Below are 17,672 nucleotides of genomic sequence, written 5' to 3' on the forward strand. Positions count from 1 at the left end.
TTTCCCAAAGCGTTTGCTCCTGAACGTATGCAACCCGCAATCCCTTACGCTACCATTTGCTCTTTCACTCTTTCTCGCTTTCGCTCGTTTTGTTGGTGGAAGATAGAAAGAGTGAAAGAGAGATATTTTCGACGGTGAGAAAGAGAGCGTGAAAAAAGAAGAGTAGCACAAGGCACAGTTGAGTGAAAAGGACTGAAAAAGGACAAACTTTGCAAACACCTTCTACGTCAAAACACGAGAAAAAAAAAACACACGAGAACACACGCACACATGCACACAATAAACCTCCATCAAAACAATCTGAAATTTTGTTGCCTTTTATTGCGTCCGGCGTATTTTTACCACAATTTCTAAACAAGGCCCTTGTTGAAACGCATAATTTGTTCGATTTTTCAAGAAATGCAAGTAATCTTTGATCGAAACGTGTTTCACACTAGCCCGTACGAAACGAAGACGAAATTCTCGTCCGCGGTATTGATTTTTCTGCAGGTGCTGGTAAGTGCTTCGTTAGATGTGAAACCAACCCCCTTGATGTAGATATCCGGTGCTAATTATATATGTTCGCTGTTATCCCGATTCAGTGATTACGAAAAAGCTGTACTGGAAGACGTTCGCATTATTGAACACAATCGTCTGTCGGAGCTACTTTTCTTTCCCTAAATCCCTATTGCTGTGCTGAAACAAGAAGAATAAGAAGAGCAGAAGAGGCGGCTTCTCCTCTGTAAACAAAAGGACCTTGCCGTGCGAGAGAAGACAGCGCGAGTACAAATGCAAGGTGGGCAGGTAATGCAGGCGGTCTTAAGCCACCCTTAGGGTCAGTCCCCGTCCAAACAGCAACATGATCCGTTTAGCGTTATGCCCGTAAACTTTGCCCAAGCATGTCGGCCACCTCCAACAAAGGATTGTATCGCAGGAAGCAAGCGGCCGACGAGCGCAGCATATCGTTTGACCAAACCGTGATAAGCGATTACGATGAGGAAGAATCGGACACGCTGACGGAGCTGTCCCGGGAGTCGCTTACCAGCAGCCAGGGACGCAGCAGCATTGGTTCCATTCCGTGGGCCGAGGATGCAATCAAGCAAAACCAAACCGAATGGGAACGGATCGATCGGATGTTCTACGGCGAGGAAGACCTTCCGTCCGATGCGAAGCTGCGGGAAGAAATTCTCGAATGGACATCGGTGTTTCCGTTCCTGCGCGTGACGGGCAAACCGATTACGATCGTCGAATCAGTGCACGCCAAAGGCCACGATCCCTTTCACGAGGAAATTTTCCTGGTCGATCCACCCCTGCCCGGCCGGACGCGTTCGTCTCGCTCCGGTCGTGAGCGGGGACCGAGCAAACAGACGGCACGGGAAGTGGAATGTATGCTGGCGTCCTGCGATCTGGGCAAATGTTTGTGCATTAGCTCCGGGCAGGCATTGCGATCAGGCAATCAGCCCCAGGCAGTCCAGATGAAAGCTGGGCGTCGATCCGGGACAGACCTCGGGGCACCCGAGGCCATCGAAAGGGCAGAGAAACCGTTCATCAAAGTGAAACCGCTCAACAGTCTGATGGTACCGCAGGGGCCGGTCGTTTCCGTTGGCTCGTACGGGTTGTTAATAACGAACCACCATTGCGTCGGTCCGGGTAGCTACCAGGCCCTGTCGGGCGGTAGCAGAAATTGCAGCGCACAATCAGTGACTCATCTTAGCCACAATACCGACGGAAACAGCTACGGTGGCCGCGGCAGAAATGGCAATCTGCAACGCAAACTGGCACCGCTACCGCATCGGCCGCCTCAACAGCAGTCACACTTGCATCAGAACAAATCATCAAAATCCATCGAATCAACCATCCTGTCGGCTTCGGCATCGGCCACGCAAAATCGCATCCCACCGCTAGCTAAGAACTACAAGTTCCTGGTGCAAAACAGTTACGTCGCACCAACACTGTTGGCAGAAATTGAACAGCGGCACCACGGCAAACTGAATGTGGTCAAGTCGGCAACCACGAGATACATGGCATCATCACCAACCAAGCACCTCTTTGCCCTGCCGGCGCTGACGGGAATCGATGGACTGGTGCGCCACAGCCCTGTCACCGGTGTCGCGGCGTTGCAGCGTAGTCCTGGCAAAAACCGCGTTTTTCGATCGGAGGTAATCGGTCGCTCCATATCGGCTGCCGTTACGCAGAAACAAAATCCTATATAAGAAGAGGGCGCCCAACGAAAGGCACACCAACGGCTAGATTGAGAATTCCGTCCAGACTCTACACGACTATATTATCTATGCGCTTTAATTTACATAAAAAAATCAAGCTAAGATCTCATCATCTTTTCACAGGACATGGTTGAAGAGGGCTTTATGTTTTAATACATATTAGGGACCTATTTTTGTAGCATGTGCTACAACAGAATAAGCATTAGTTTGTAGTGTTGCCTTTTTGCGTGGTTGGCAGGCATTACAATACAATTTTTCAACGAAATAAACACGCTTATAATTGTCCAATGGAAGTGAATTACGATTCTCTGAATTCATCTGAACATTTATCAATATCGCAACAATTGGAGCACTTGCATGTTGCTGAACTTGATAAAGTATCCAAATATAAATATTTACTTTCCTGGTTCTTTGCATTTTACTTCATTGTTTTTCAGTAAATTTCATGTTTATTTTCAGGCATAACATTCTTGTTTTCAACAAGAGTGTAAGATGTGTAAATTAATAAAAACAACAATAATTGTACTTTTCTAATCGCGCCCAAAACTAACGACAGTCAACGGTCATTTAAAAAAAGTAATAAACATTTCACATTTGCTGCATGGGCGTTTTAGTACAACTTTAGCACATCGGCTGTCAACGAGCTAAAATTAGCACATACACATACACACACGCCACAAGTCCACAATACCATCGCTGACCGTGCAGTAAGTTTCGTGCCGTGCTGCTGGCAAAATTGTAAATTTTCGTTCGTTTCTGTGCTGGAATTGAAAAATAACATTAGGAAAAAGTTGCACGTACGTACCGCGTATATGGGACGCATGAAGAAAACCTTGTTCGCGTTTGCTGGTTTCGGATTTACTCGCATATGTCTAGCCCCTCGCTTGGGGCGCGGTGGACAACTTGTTTTTTTTTTGTGTTGTTGCTCCACAAGTTCGCCTGATGACTAATTAGTGTTGGCGCTATCGGTCGTTCTGCTAACGCTGGGCTTGTATTTCGCGAAAAGAAAACAGTGTATATTTGCCCGTGGGTGACGCAGCCGAAAGGGCTATTAGGAGTTTTATTCTTATTGTTGTGTGTTGACCACTTGCGCCACGCATGATTGGCAATCAACTCTAAAAATCGTATAGCGTTTGCGCACGTATGTGTACGGGAGAAAGTGGTGGTGAAGGTTGTCACGCATAACACCGTACAATCGTCAATCGATCGAAAACAGGGCTAGCCGTGTACGCTCGATAGGCGATTACCAAACATCGTGCTAAGGATTATCCGCTTGCCCTGCCCTGCTCATGTGATGCGAGGAAATCCTGTTGCGAGGAATCCTATCACACAAGAGTAGAGGTATAAAGTGGGATTTTCATGCCGATAAATTCACCAAACCTTAATGCTGGGGTGCTGTAGATAAACGCGGCGCGTCACTTTGTGGATATCACACAAGCTAAAAATTGATAAAGCGCATCTGGGGGCAGACAGGCGACAAGCAGGCCTTGTGTGCATAATCCACAGAGGGGTGGCGCGAACAAGATAGCAACAGCACAGGGAAAATACGTCTTTGTATTTCGGTGGGACACTCACCCCCCAAACTGCAGGCTCGGCAGGCGGTGCTGGTTTTTTTTAAACATTAGTTTTACACTCGTGCCCGGGCGTGTGTAGATCGAAAACAGTGGAACAGTTTTACTAACATTGAACCGTCCTCTTTTACAGCCCATCGATACTGCGCCAACATAGTTTGAGTCCGAAACCGCTGCTAGTACGGAATCCGGCACCATGGGGTCCCTGTTCCGCAGTGAGGAGATGTCCCTCTGCCAGCTCTTCCTGCAGAGCGAGGCCGCGTACGCTTGTGTTTCGGAGCTGGGAGAGCTCGGATTGGTTCAGTTCCGTGATGTAAGAATGGGCGGAAACAATCGATTATAGACGGTGGAGTTGATAATCCCTTTTTTGGTTGTTTTGATTTCTACTCTCGGCGCCCATAATAGCTCAACCCCGACGTCAATGCGTTCCAGCGCAAGTTCGTCAACGAGGTGCGGCGGTGCGATGAGATGGAGCGCAAACTGCGCTACCTCGAGAAGGAAATAAAAAAAGACGGCATCCCGATGCTGGACACGGGCGAGAGCCCGGAAGCACCGCAGCCACGCGAGATGATCGACTTGGAGGCAACGTTCGAGAAGCTGGAGAACGAGCTGCGCGAGGTGAATCAAAACGCCGAGGCACTGAAGCGCAACTATCTCGAGCTGACGGAGCTGAAGCACATCCTGCGTAAGACTCAGGTCTTCTTTGACGAGGTAAGTGGCCCTCCCGGTGACGATTTTGTGTGAGCTGGCACCGTAGCGATACGGTGGCTGGTGCTGCACGGCACTTTCTGTTATGGTACAAACATAAAAAAGACGATTGGTAGATGTTGCACTAAACGTTTGTTTTGTTCATTTTACATTATTTCGTTCCTATTCATAATACGCAACGAGCTGACTTCTATGATCGTAGATTTTTAAACTGTTACGTAAGCAAAATAGGCCGACTGTTAGGCACCTCTTATGTTCTATGTTAGAAGTCAATTCGCTACAAAACATTGAATGTCGTGAATGATGCTCATTACCCCATACACGATCTTGAGTTGAGAACAACATATCCCAATCGTTTCATACTCCTGTTTTATTTTTTGTTTTGTTATTTGCCATTACAACAAGCTAATTTGCTCATTACCCATTCAACATATCGAACGTATATTTCCATCCTAACTGTACCATATGGAGGAAAGTTTATGTAATCAGATTAGTACTAGAAAACGAAGAAGAGTAAAAGAAACAAACACAAAAGTTACAACCATTATTTAAACGCAACGTCTTTAAAAGTAGCAATAGACTAAATGGGGCTATGGGAACTTTTAAACAAAACCGTTTTGCAACTGATGTATTAACAAAAAAGTTACGAAATAAGATCTCTAAAACCTGGGAGTCAATTCTACGTCCTGAAACTATGTGTTCAAGTATGTCAGGGATCAACTTTTCACACATGGATATTGCAACGTTATTTGCATGCTTTCTTTAATTTACATCTTATCTACCATAGCTGCAGGCCGTGAATATTTATGTTTATTTATTCTAGCTCTTAATTTATCAAGCAGTTTAACGATTGAATAATTCACATTCCTTCAAATGCAACAGCCGCACGGTCAATATTTGCTTAACCTTTATTAGTTCAGTTAAAGTTATATACATATCATACTAACATATATTGAATGCAGATGCTACTGTGCCTGTTTTTTCGTGAAAATCGAACCGTTGTATCGGATCTGTACATCTTGTATAACACTGGAACCGTTTAAAATCCAATTATATTCATCCACAACAACACAACTGAATGCTACTGGTGACTGGTGCTTCTCACGTACAATCTGTACCACTTCTAATGCATACCCGTGTACTGGAGGTGGTTTTCTATTCAGAATTAGAAAAATGTCCCGATCTGCAAAAGAGCTAAGTAACAATGTGAATGCTTAAAGATCAGACTACATCGTCTTTGCGCAGTTAGGAATCATTGATGGAAAATCATCGTGCATTGTTCAAGTTCATATTATAAACCACCGTACCTTTGTAATGTTAGCGTGCCCGTATTCTCATTGTACAGAGTGCAATTATGCAATGTGGTGATTGGTTATCGTACTAACATCGCACTGGAGTTTCTAATACTAAAAAAACAACTATACACTGATGGTGAATGGTCATTGATGGATGCATGTATGTACTAACATTTCACCGAATAATAATGATTCTGGACTGGCTTTCCCAGTTTTAAGCTTCTGTCGGAAATGGTGGCTTTTTTACAGTCCATACAGTCTATGTACAAACATGTTCTGCCGGTTTTGGGTAGAACGATCTGATTGTAACGCTTATCTAATGAATTTATACACATTTTTGTTCCTTCCTCCTGGTCCTTTTCCCTCTTTGTTTTTCTTTATTTTGCCATGTTGCTGGTTTCGGTACGTATTGTGTTTCGGTTGTTGTTGTGGTTGCCAAAAAAAAAAACAAAAAAAACTAAATCACATGAAAAAATGTTAAAAACGAATGTTGACATGAAAACGCAATAATGATAATTAAAAATACAACGCGAATTGCACTATTGAAACGGTCGAAAAACGAAAAAACAGGCCGTTTATACCGGAAATGTACCTAATAAGACAAGAAACCGCTATCAACAGATGGCGGATTCTCACAGGGAAGAGGAACAGGTTAACCTTCTTGGTGAGGAGGGCATTCGAGCTGGTGGTGCCGGGGCACAGGGACAAAATCTAAAACTAGGGTAAATATACACAATTTTTGTTACATTTATACCGTACGTACTCCCTTTCCAATCACCGACCCATATTCTATCGACCGCCACTCACTCTGCCTGTCTCTCGCCCGATCTCTCCCTCTTTCTCTCTCTCTCTCTTTCTCTCTCTCTCTCTCTATCTCTCTCTATATCTATCTCTCTCTCGCTCTCTCTTTCATTCTCCCAACCTAAGGATGTATTTTCCACCTATCAATACATAAATCCCATTTTATCTGCCCGTTTTCCCTTTCGGTATGCTAATGCATTTATCGTAAAATGTGCTAGTTAAATATATTTTTCTTCTTCACTCTGTTTTATTCCCCTTTCGTCTTCTATCGTGTGTATGTCTTGTTTCCCTGTCTCACTGAACTATGCTAACCGTGTGGAAGTTCTTGTTCCAAACAGCAGGGATGTAGTGTAATGTAACTGATTTATGTAATGCTAACAACTAGGATATGAAACAACCATACACCGTCACTTCGGCGGAAAAGCCGAATGTCACTTGGTTACACTCCTCAACGACGTTACAAAGTGAAGCAAAACTACACTCTTTTTCGCATCTTAAATAATACCTCACCATCTCATCGTGCTCGTATTTTCATCGTGTGTTGTTCTCTGGTTTGCTGGTAGCATATGGCCCTGTTTTCTGTTGCAATGAACTTCAATTATCTTTTTCTTTCTTCTTTTCCTCATCACATCATATGTGACGTTGCCTTACGGTTTTCGGGGTGGGGGTTTATCACAACGTCTAATCATCCACCCGTCCGCCGTCCCTTTTTCTGCCTGTCTGTGGTGGCTCTACGGAAACTGTGTGCAGAAACGTTACGAACGTTTTCCCGACTTCAACCCCAATTCCAGCCGTCAGATAAGGCAAGCTCCTTGTCAGTAACCAGAAATGTATATTCTTTTGTTGTAAAATTATGACTAAGCCCTACATTTTAATTATTTAACCAATTCCAATGTGCATATAGTGCATGTCTCTGCATTCTTGTGGGCGTTCGAGGAAGAATTGTTTGACAACGAAGCGCGTTATGTTTCTTTTATTTATTGTTAACTAGCTACGGTTAATGTATTTTAGAGTTCGATAGTAAACAAAAATAATAGCGTTTCAGTTAAATGGCAACCATCGGTTGAATACCCTTTAAAAATGCACATGTTTTGTTTGTAATTGATAGCACATTGTTTTATTTGTTCGTTTGCGTCCGGAAGCGGTAATAATAGTTTTGATACAACTTTAGAACGGTATTGCTTGCTGCGCTCTTTGTTGCTAACGCTTTGTTAAACTAGGACATAGTTACAATTATGGTGCCCTGCTGCAGGTATTGTATTTAATGTAGTTTAGCACATTTCTTCTAGCTCCGGTAAGCTTTTGTTATGATATCGGTATCGTATGAAACAAACGTACTTCTAACTTTTCGTAGAATTTGAACTAAGTGTGCTAACTTCGTTAGTTTTAGTGTTAGTTGCAGCTTGTCTAAAAGCTCCAGTACTGGTAGTGGTAGTAATTAAAACGTTTTATTTAAATAATGGTATGTATATTTTTCTTACTCTTTGACACGAGCGAGAAAATTAAATTGCAAAAAGCGTTCGTACAAAATTCGGCAGTCGCTAATTATATCCTCCTTCAGCAATCGTGAACGCAAATACCGGTTCAATTTTGCATTGTCCTAGCTGTTGTTTAGTCTGTGAGGACGACAGCGAGACAAAAGTAATGTTTCCATAATGTTTGTGTTTGTGTGTGTGTGCGTTTCTGAACACACTTGTATGCATCATCTTCTTTTTTTTGTGTATATGTTCTGTTTCCAATGCTATGTTTCGTTTATATTTTCAAAATACCAACAATCACTCAAAACTATATACGCGATCATACAGTCGACTATATCAAAACAAGTCATAAAACCAGCAGAATATTATGCATTATTATACTCAAACAACAAACAAACAAATATCACTCACACCCGTACCTATTTGTTAAATGTGTGTACAGCAAGAGGGTGGCATGCATACCACCGAATCGATGACCCGGGCGTTGATCACGGACGAATCACGCACTGGCAAGGCAATGGGTCCTGTTCAGCTAGGGTAGGTTTTGAATTGAATCTTGTCGTGAGAATTTTATTTTCCTTTTACTTTTCTTGTTTTTTTTTTAGTCTTTAGTTTATTTGGTTCGTTGGTTAAGTTTTGTATGCTTTTATGATCTATTTAACCATTTTAACCAGATTGTTGCTCTTTTCCTACTAAATACCATGCTTCCGATGGTTTAGCAATATATTAGTATATTCACAACTTCATTATCTAGTCTCACTTTTTTATCGTTTTCTTTTCTTTTCTTCTGTCGGTGGTATTGTTGTTTGTTCGTTTGTTTTCTTTTGTTTTAATTCAATTTCAATTAACACACAAAACGTGTTTTCTTTGTTTTTTGTTTCTATGTTAAACCTTATTCTGCTAACAAATGTTTATCTTTCCATATTTCGCCCACCCCTAAATGATATTAACGTGACTAATTTTTAACTGCAGTTTTCTGGAAAAATCACAAGACACAGAAGAATACCTTCCATGGTCAGTAGTAGCGATATTTTTAGACGAACTTTGTATATGTTCATGTTATCAGAAGTATATAATTAGAATGATCCACTGCTTCATGCTTCCTGTGCGCACCGACCATCAATCCTCGCGTACTCTGCTGTGTTGCTGTCTTACATACTTACCAAACGCCATGCCTTGCCCTTTTAAAGCATTATCATCAATTTCATCTGCGATGGAATAGCTCAGCACCACACTGTTATCAATTTTGTTGCTCTTTGGTTTCGCTCAGTCGCTCTCTCTTTCTCTCTCTCTTGATCACTCTCTCTCTCTAAGTCTTTTTATCTGTGTCACTGTATAGTTTATGATACATATTTGTAATGCGATGCTTTATTCCTACAAACATTCTCGCTATCGAAGTATTGCCAACTAGTTACGTTGTTGCTTTTCGTTTTGCTATTGCCATAGGTAAATTATTTAGCTTAGTCCGATGTAATTGTATTTATTGATTTTTCATGCATTTCTGTTTAGTGGCATTTGTAAGAAAAAAGGTTCCTTTTTCGATGAGAGTGCATTTTTAAAGTATTGTTTAAGAACGACATCTACTGTCAAATTTCCTATCATGCTTGTGTTCGAATACTCAGAATAGCGAAACGTTTTACCATATTAGCGTATAGGGCGGTAATTGAAAGAGGTAATTGAACATCATCAAAGGAAGATAAACTGAACACATCCTGTTGAGTCCGACGCTACTTTTACATTAATTGTCAACTAACTGTTAAACTGGACACTGCTTTAAAACAAATTCCATTGAACTAATATCGTACCCATGTGGGAATAACATAAAACGTCTCTGTTTTGAATGGTCATATGCTCATGTTTAGTATTACATAAATCACTACACAAGAATGTTTCCAGAGGGAAAAATTGAAAATGTGACACACAGCATACTGCCGCCTGTACACTTGTTTAAAACAACAACAACTTAATAGATAGTTATTTATGTCAAGTTTCTTGATATTTCCTACCGCCGTTGCGCCGAAATCAAACACACCATATTTACAATCATTGTTTGAGGATGTTTATTATTTCTCGGTTTAATCATTCATTATTTATTTTTAGAATTCATAATTCATAATTGTCGTTCAATGCGTTTGAATGGCATTATTACTCGTTTATTATTGCCAATTTTATAGACGCTCTCCGTGCAGCTGTATTAATCACCGCTAGCAGAACAGTTCGTTCTGATGCCGTTTGCTTAGCAATGCCCGTTACATGCAGCAAATGATGATGTGGGCACATTTTCAATTAATTTTTTTGGATTGGTTTCCTCTGTTAAACAAAAACAAAAAAGAACAATTACCACACTGTCTAGCTGCTGCTAAACTCCATTTCGTATCTGGCTGTTTTTCTATCTCTCCCTCTACCCACTCTGTCTCTCTGTTATATCTCCTCTTTCCTTGCATCCCATTTAAATATCCATTGAATCCTTCCTAATAAACAAAAAAATCCGTACCTGAACTGTTAATAATATTCGTTTGTGTGTATTTTTTTCCTGTCTGTCGATGCGTTCGACCAATGAACGTGTGTGTGTGTGTTGATTTCGCGCACATGTTTAAAATAAAACCCCAAACCACCAACACACAACAGCTTTGTTGCTGGTGTGATCCTGCGTGAACGTTTGCCGGCGTTCGAGCGTATGCTGTGGCGTGCCTGCCGTGGCAATGTGTTCCTTCGTCAAGCGATGATCGAGGATCCGCTGGAGGACCCATCGAACGTGAGTAAAGGGTGTCGCCCGGGCGCAAGAAGGGCGCACATGCTAATGGCATTTGCCGTTGTATTCTGCAGGGCGACAAGGTGTACAAGTCGGTGTTCATCATCTTCTTCCAAGGCGACCAGCTGAAGACGCGCGTGAAGAAGATCTGCGAAGGGTTCCGGGCGACGCTCTACCCCTGCCCGGAGGCCCCGACCGATCGGCGCGAGATGGCGATGGGCGTGATGACGCGCATCGAGGATCTGCACACGGTGCTCGGCCAGACGCAGGACCATCGGCACCGGGTGCTGGTGGCGGCCGCCAAGAACTTGAAGAATTGGTTCGTGAAGGTGCGCAAGATCAAAGCGATCTACCATACGCTGAACCTGTTTAATCTGGACGTGACGCAGAAGTGTTTGATCGCGGAGTGCTGGGTGCCGCTGCTGGACTTCGAGACGATTCAGATCGCGCTGCGCCGCGGTACGGAGCGGTCCGGATCGTCCGTACCACCGATCCTGAACCGGATGGAAACGTTCGAGGATCCGCCGACGTACAACCGGACGAACAAATTTACGCACGCGTTCCAGGCGCTGATCAATGCGTACGGTGTCGCAAGCTACCGCGAAATGAACCCAGCCCCGTACACGATCATTACCTTCCCGTTCCTGTTCGCGGTCATGTTCGGCGATCTTGGGCACGGTACGATCATGGCCCTGTTCGGGCTGTGGATGGTGCTGAAGGAGAAGCCGCTGGCGGCGAAGAAATCGGACAACGAAATCTGGAACATCTTTTTCGGTGGCCGGTACATTATCTTCCTGATGGGCGTGTTTTCGATGTACACGGGCTTCGTGTACAATGACATCTTCTCGAAATCGCTGAACGTGTTCGGATCGGCCTGGAGCACCAACTACAACACCTCGACCGTGATGTCCAACAAGGCACTGCAGCTGAATCCGAAGGGCATGGATTACGCCCAAACGCCGTACCCGTTCGGGCTCGATCCGGTCTGGCAGGTGGCACCGCTGAACAAGATCATCTTCCAGAACGCGTACAAGATGAAGATATCGATCATCTTCGGCGTAATCCACATGCTGTTCGGTGTGTTTGTTGGACTGTTCAACCATCGCTACTTCAAGAACAAGATGGCCATCTACTGCGAGTTCATCCCGCAGGTGATCTTTCTAGTGTTTCTGTTCTTCTACATGACGCTGCTGATGTTCATCAAGTGGGTAAAATACTCGGCAAGTGCCACGGACGTTGTCTACTCGGAGGGCTGTGCCCCCTCCATCCTGATCACCTTCATCAACATGGTACTGTTCAAGGCGCCGGATAAAAACACTGGCGACTGCTTGCCGTACATGTTCGCCGGACAGTCGGGCTTGCAAAAGTTCCTCGTCGTCGTGGCGCTTCTCTGCGTACCGTGGATGCTGCTCGCTAAGCCCATCCTGATCATGCGTGGACGCAAGGAAGCTGCCGTAAGTGTTTGCATCGAGACATTAGATGACTTTTGCTTTTAAATAGGGAAGTTTTTTGATTATATAACGGTTTGTTTTTGCAGCACCAACCAATTGCTCCGTACAGCAATGAAAACGGTGATGCTGACGGTTTGAACCAGCACAACAATGGAGCGGGCACGCAGGCAGGACAGCAACCGGCACAGCAGCAGGGTGGTGGCCACGGCCATGACAATGAAGAAATGTCCGAAATCTTCATCCACCAGGGTATTCATACGATTGAGTATGTGCTGGGTTCCGTGTCGCATACCGCTTCGTACCTCCGCCTGTGGGCGTTGTCGTTGGCTCATGCTCGTAAGTAACTTGTTTTTGGTTTTGTCGACTGAGTGACCTGAAGAATTAAAATCCTTAATTGTTTCATACCGGAAATTCAATACACAGAGCTCGCTGAAGTGTTGTGGAACATGGTTCTGCAGAACGGACTGAAGCAGGACGGTTGGATCGGTGGCATTGCTTTGTGGGCAGTGTTCGCGTTCTGGGCCGTGCTGACCGTTGGAATCCTGGTACTGATGGAAGGCCTTTCCGCATTCCTTCACACGCTCCGTCTGCACTGGTAAGTGAACGTTTGGCACTGCTGGAAGCGAAATTGACTTGCTCTTTTCTAAACGAACCGTTTGCTCCGGCACGCTTCTTGTGCCTTAATTTTAGGGTGGAGTTCCAGAGTAAGTTCTACGCTGGTCTCGGGTACGCCTTCCAGCCGTTCTCGTTTGAGGTCATCCTTGAGTCGAGCTCCAGCTCCTCGGAGGACTAAGATGGTGCACATTGTGTGTGCCACTAATAACCGGAACGCGATAACACTGAACAAATACGAAATGAATATATACTCCTACCAAAATTGCTCTTTCTAGTGGGTTGGTGTAGGAAGCCAACCATTCCCCAGTCCCTCCATCCCATTCCCTCTTTCAAATGCCAATAATCGACCCGATAGCAAAACACAGGGCACATATGCATATGCATGCAGCGATTAACACTAACCGCAGCGCACACGCAGGCACACATACCTATATCTAACTCGAAATATAAATTATACGCAATCAACGTGGAGCATTTCCCTGCAAAATTAAACTATGACATTTTACGAATTTATCGTTGCTGAAGCGAAAGTGTGTGAGCGTCGACTTGCTTGCGCTGTAGTTGTTGTTCTATGTTGTAGCGCTGCTCTTTAGCAAAACACTTTGCAAAATATCTTACAAAAGTTGGACAGTCTCATCAAGACACCGACGAATCATTACACCCTTCCCTTACAAAGGTTGCATTCGGGATGCTCTTGGGCCACACAATACAGACAACAAGCCATCCCTTTGGTATGATGCCTTGAGGCTCTCTGAATGCCAACTCTTATCAAATATTGGAATAAATGTTACTTCATGTTCATTAGTATCAGCAAACTAATTTAAGGACTATAATTATTCTTTTGCACGTCCGAAAATTCTTCCAACCGTACTTTAAGAAGTATGAATCGTATTGTTAATAATGTCAAAATTGGTTTCAGCATCGCAGTTAATACCACTACACTGCTATAAAATGTGATCATAATCTCTGGACAGTGTCGTACTGCAATCGTGGGTCCATTTCCTCCTGTTCCATCCTGAGTGTAGTTACCTTAGTTGTAGTGAAATTTCCTATTGTGTATACCATTCCTGTACAGAAGAGCCATTTAAACTTAAAACAAACCACCCAAACTCTGCCATGTTCATTTACCACACTTGTGTGGTGCTTTATTTAGTTTCCATTTTCAGTATTTAGCAACTTGCTTCTCGTCGCATAAGTGTAGTATTAGTAGTTTAATTAGGTTCAATATTAATTGATCTTTCACCCCGCACAGTCTGGAACGCAGAGGTGCCAGATTGGGTTTGCATATTTACAGAGTGTTATCAGTACACAAACAACACAAACACGTGGATCATGAGAAAAAGTGCAGAAGGTATACAACGGTACTTAAATGTGCATTCGGTTTGCACACACGTGTTATTCAGTGTGTATGTGTGGTTTTGTATTATGTTGTCTCGTGTATGTAGGGTTATTTATCTTTTGTTGGTCTTTTCTCTCTTCTTGCCGGAATAGTTAGATTGTTTTCATTATCTTTTTTACTCCTGTTCCTTTACAAATGATAGTACTTTTTAAATCAAAACTAATAACTTATTTGTGGTTTTGGTTAGTTTTAGTATCTTCATTATTTTTATTTCTGAATTATAGTTGTAGTAATCTGAAATGAATATCATGTGAAATAAAACCGAAGAACCGAGGAGTTAATCATACTTTGATAGCGATCAGTTTTAAAAACAAATTTATTATATTAGGAAATTTAGTTCAGCTTAGTTAACTTGCATCATCAGTCCTTGCTATTACTTTTGGTAACTGTACAAAAAGTTGTGCCATTTTTGCATATCTGTATGCTGCATGTGCACTTTTACTTTATCCCTGATCACCGTCACAAGGAGTAATTATTATTGAAAGGACAAGGGCAACAGGAAAGAACTTGGTTATTTATTTATTTTTTCTTCTTTTTTTTGTTTGGTTTTATTTTCTTATCATAGACAATAGATTGTTAGCCAGTGACGAGAAGTTTGGGCGAGGAATCGTGTATTAAACCACACCGAATAATTGTTTTACATTTAGATAGGCTTAGAGGGGTAGATGATGGTAGACGGGGTGAGCTGTCTATGATATTCATCAACTTTATTGTGGCCGAATCTCATTATACATGGTTGTTTGGTTGTGGGCTGTCGTAACTTTATTAGCTTATCGAATCATCCAATCTTTCCCTTCATTCGTTCTTGACGTGTTGAAATTGATGTAAAACAATGCAAATAAGTGCAAGAAGTGTTTGTGTTTAGTTTCATTAGTTAAACACCGTCCTTCGTATCGCTTGTATGTATATATCCTTACACGCTGCTACATTTAGTCTCTGAGGTCCGGGTCCGGGGACACACGGGGAATTGTCAGAGGGGGGGTTGACTTGCTGACTAGGTGCGCTAGGTTTATATATAATTTACACTGCGTTGCGTTGCGTTGCGCTAGTCCGCTAGAGTGGCGACTTGCTCAGTGCAGAGGGATCCGAGTCTTCGGAAGCGTGTACGTTGCGGCTGGTGCTGGGTATTGCTAACGGGAGCGGGGGCATTCATTTCCAATCACACTCGCACACACTGAGGAGGAGTCGTTCCAGCGATGTTTGTTTGATGCGGTTCGCAGCTACTCGCTCACGTTTGCTTGCCACGCAACAGAACTGGGGTTTGCTTTGCCGAGCCGGGGGTATGGTCCCCGGTTCGGTTTAAGTTAGAGGGAGGAGGGAGAGGGTAAGGGGAATAAGGGAGGCTTTATGAAACGGGATGATGGCGCGATGGTCATTTGGCCGAATTAGCGTTTTCCCAGGCCAAAGTTGTACCGGTTCGGGAGTCGCTTGTTGAAGTCCTCCGCGTCGAAGTAGCGTTTGCCGAGACCGAAGTCGTAGGCGCGCCTCTTGCCCAGCCCAAAGTGGTAACGGTAGGCAGCTGTTTGAAAATGAAAGATAAGAAAATAGGGATACGATTCAGTGTTTATTATGCAGAGCAAAGCTTAGAGCAACAAAACACTCACAACCAGCACCATTGCCCGAGGCAGACCGCTTAGCAGCGTCTTTCTCCTTTTCCGCATCGTAATCGAACTGGCCATCCTTGGTGATCAGATTGGTGTAGTCGTTATCGTTCCAGCCGAGCTGGTTGCCGCCCATCAGTCCATCGTACTCGTAATCGTTTCCACCCATAGGGCTGCGAAAGAATCGAAATGGTTTACGGGTTGCCAGATGGGTCTCAAGCTCTCCATCCTTACCTTCCGCGCTTTCCAAGTCCGAAGTTGTAGTGCGGCAACCGTTTCGCACCGGGCACGTCCTCAATGATGTAGCGCCGCTTGCCAAGCCCAAAGTTGTACTTGGGCGAACGGACGGCTAGCATGTGCTGGAACTGGGACGTCGAGATTTCGCCCTGTCCCGACACACGGTCCCGGCTCAGATCGTCCATGTCGAGATCGTTGCTGCTGCTGGAGCTGCTGCCGGCCGTACCACCGCCGGCCGGTAGGGACCAGCTGACGGACAGGCAGAGGGACAGCGTGACGTACGCGCTCAGCGCCAACATCCAAGTGTAGCTGCGCATTGTTTCGTTTCAGCCAACGGTAATGAAGATGCAACGGATCGAACGTGGGGGTACAGCTAGAAGGAGACATAGAAGAATTAAAGAAAACTCATCAGAATAGATTTAATTGGCATTTTCAGCTAGCACGTCTGCTGATCTTTAATTTATTTATAAATGGAGAGCACGTAGTACTAATAAATCTCGTAAGCTTCCGTAGTAAAAGTGAGAGTATGAAAATGATGCCTTACATTTTTGGGTAATGATGTTGAAGGAACCGGTCAAACTGACACGAAATACCTCATGGATGTGTATTCTATTGATATTTCTTTTTCTTCACAGCTTAACGAGATGAGCACGATGGTCTGTGCGCTGCGAACCTCAATGTGGCGACGAAATCGATGACGAAACCTATGTGAATATGAATGGCAATGGTTGGTAGGGGAAAGCGTACTTCATCATCTAGCGAGGAAAGTGAACACGCAAAACATATTTCCTTGCTTGCCATCACTGAAACGGAAACAAAGGGCATACGCCGATTTTACCACGCTAACACAACAAACATTCCCCTCAGTCACCAAAACTCATGCAAATCGGTAGTCGTCCTTGGTAATCAGCTTCGGGCTGGTTGCAATAGTCTCATTGCAAACCTTCATTTTGCTGAACATGTGCAGTAAAAATACCTTAACCACCATCTGATCTTCACTGACGGATCAGTACAAAACGGTTCCACTGGTTGTGGAATCTACTCCAGCATCGAAAATAGCGCCATCCGGCTACCAGACCATATCTCAATCTTCTCAAATGGTAATCTCAAATGGTAATTGCTGCTGACAAAGGCTAAACCCAACCCCCCAGAGACAAACCCAACCCAACGATCTTCACCGACAGTTAGTGGCGGATTAAGGGTATCGGGGGCCCTAGGCGGATAGACGAGTTGAGGCTCCCTGTAAATGGTAAATGTTGTTGTGGCGATCACCAGTCACAGGCTCTAAAATTTTTCCTAACGGGAGGGGAGGGGGGGGTTTGCAAATGATTCGCCAGCCTTGGTGCCCCAACGACCATCCTTCCGGGGGCCCTTGTCGCTAGTACTCTGTCCATACGGCATACTATAGAATGGCGATCTACGGGGCCCCTAAATCAGGCGACCGCCTAGTCCGCCAGGGGTTCGCGACCGCCTAGTCCGCCTACCGTTAGATCCGCCACTGCCGACAGTGCAAGTGTCCTTCAAGCACTTTCATCTGGAACCACCCGTGATCCGAAAATCCAA

General features: G+C 44.1%; 3 protein-coding genes across 11 annotated transcripts in view; 2 read left to right on the forward strand and 1 right to left on the reverse strand.

Moving 5' to 3' along the window:
• Positions 1-180: 180 nt before the first annotated feature.
• On the forward strand, positions 181-2,489 carry LOC120952045 (uncharacterized). The gene is made up of 2 exons (XM_040371138.2): positions 181-495; positions 582-2,489. Exon 2 carries the CDS (start codon positions 879-881, stop codon positions 2,190-2,192), a length of 1,314 nt encoding a protein of 437 aa, XP_040227072.2. The 5' UTR covers positions 181-495; positions 582-878; the 3' UTR covers positions 2,193-2,489.
• A 358-nt stretch (positions 2,490-2,847) lies between these two features.
• LOC120953702 (V-type proton ATPase 116 kDa subunit a 1) lies at positions 2,848-13,691 on the forward strand. Of its 9 annotated transcripts, none has more exons than XM_040373877.2 (10): positions 2,867-2,998; positions 3,906-4,085; positions 4,178-4,483; positions 7,327-7,379; positions 9,027-9,068; positions 10,683-10,809; positions 10,881-12,260; positions 12,344-12,593; positions 12,681-12,852; positions 12,948-13,691. In XM_040373877.2, exons 2-10 carry the CDS (start codon positions 3,969-3,971, stop codon positions 13,048-13,050), a joined length of 2,550 nt encoding a protein of 849 aa, XP_040229811.2. In that variant the 5' UTR covers positions 2,867-2,998; positions 3,906-3,968; the 3' UTR covers positions 13,051-13,691. The 9 variants fall into 9 exon arrangements, with proteins under 9 accessions (XP_040229803.2, XP_040229811.2, XP_040229807.2 ...); XM_040373873.2 differs by lacking the exon at positions 7,327-7,379 and adding an exon at positions 8,497-8,591; XM_040373869.2 differs by lacking the exons at positions 7,327-7,379; positions 9,027-9,068 and adding an exon at positions 6,346-6,497 and having other exon boundaries at positions 2,848-2,908.
• Positions 13,692-13,991: 300 nt separating this feature from the next.
• Positions 13,992-17,672, reverse strand: part of LOC120953704 (helicostatins) — a 29,017-nt gene continuing 25,336 nt past the window's right edge. Inside the window, exons 2-4 of the mRNA XM_040373878.2 lie at positions 16,107-16,482; positions 15,876-16,045; positions 13,992-15,790 (exon numbers count right to left, since the gene is read on the reverse strand). Coding sequence (XP_040229812.2) covers positions 15,657-15,790; positions 15,876-16,045; positions 16,107-16,426 — 624 coding nt within the window. The 5' untranslated portion in view covers positions 16,427-16,482 and the 3' untranslated portion in view covers positions 13,992-15,656. The remainder of the gene's footprint in view (positions 15,791-15,875; positions 16,046-16,106; positions 16,483-17,672) is intronic.

The sequence above is a fragment of the Anopheles coluzzii genome, chromosome 2, assembly GCF_943734685.1.
Source record: "Anopheles coluzzii chromosome 2, AcolN3, whole genome shotgun sequence".
NCBI classification, from domain to species: domain Eukaryota; kingdom Metazoa; phylum Arthropoda; class Insecta; order Diptera; family Culicidae; genus Anopheles; species Anopheles coluzzii.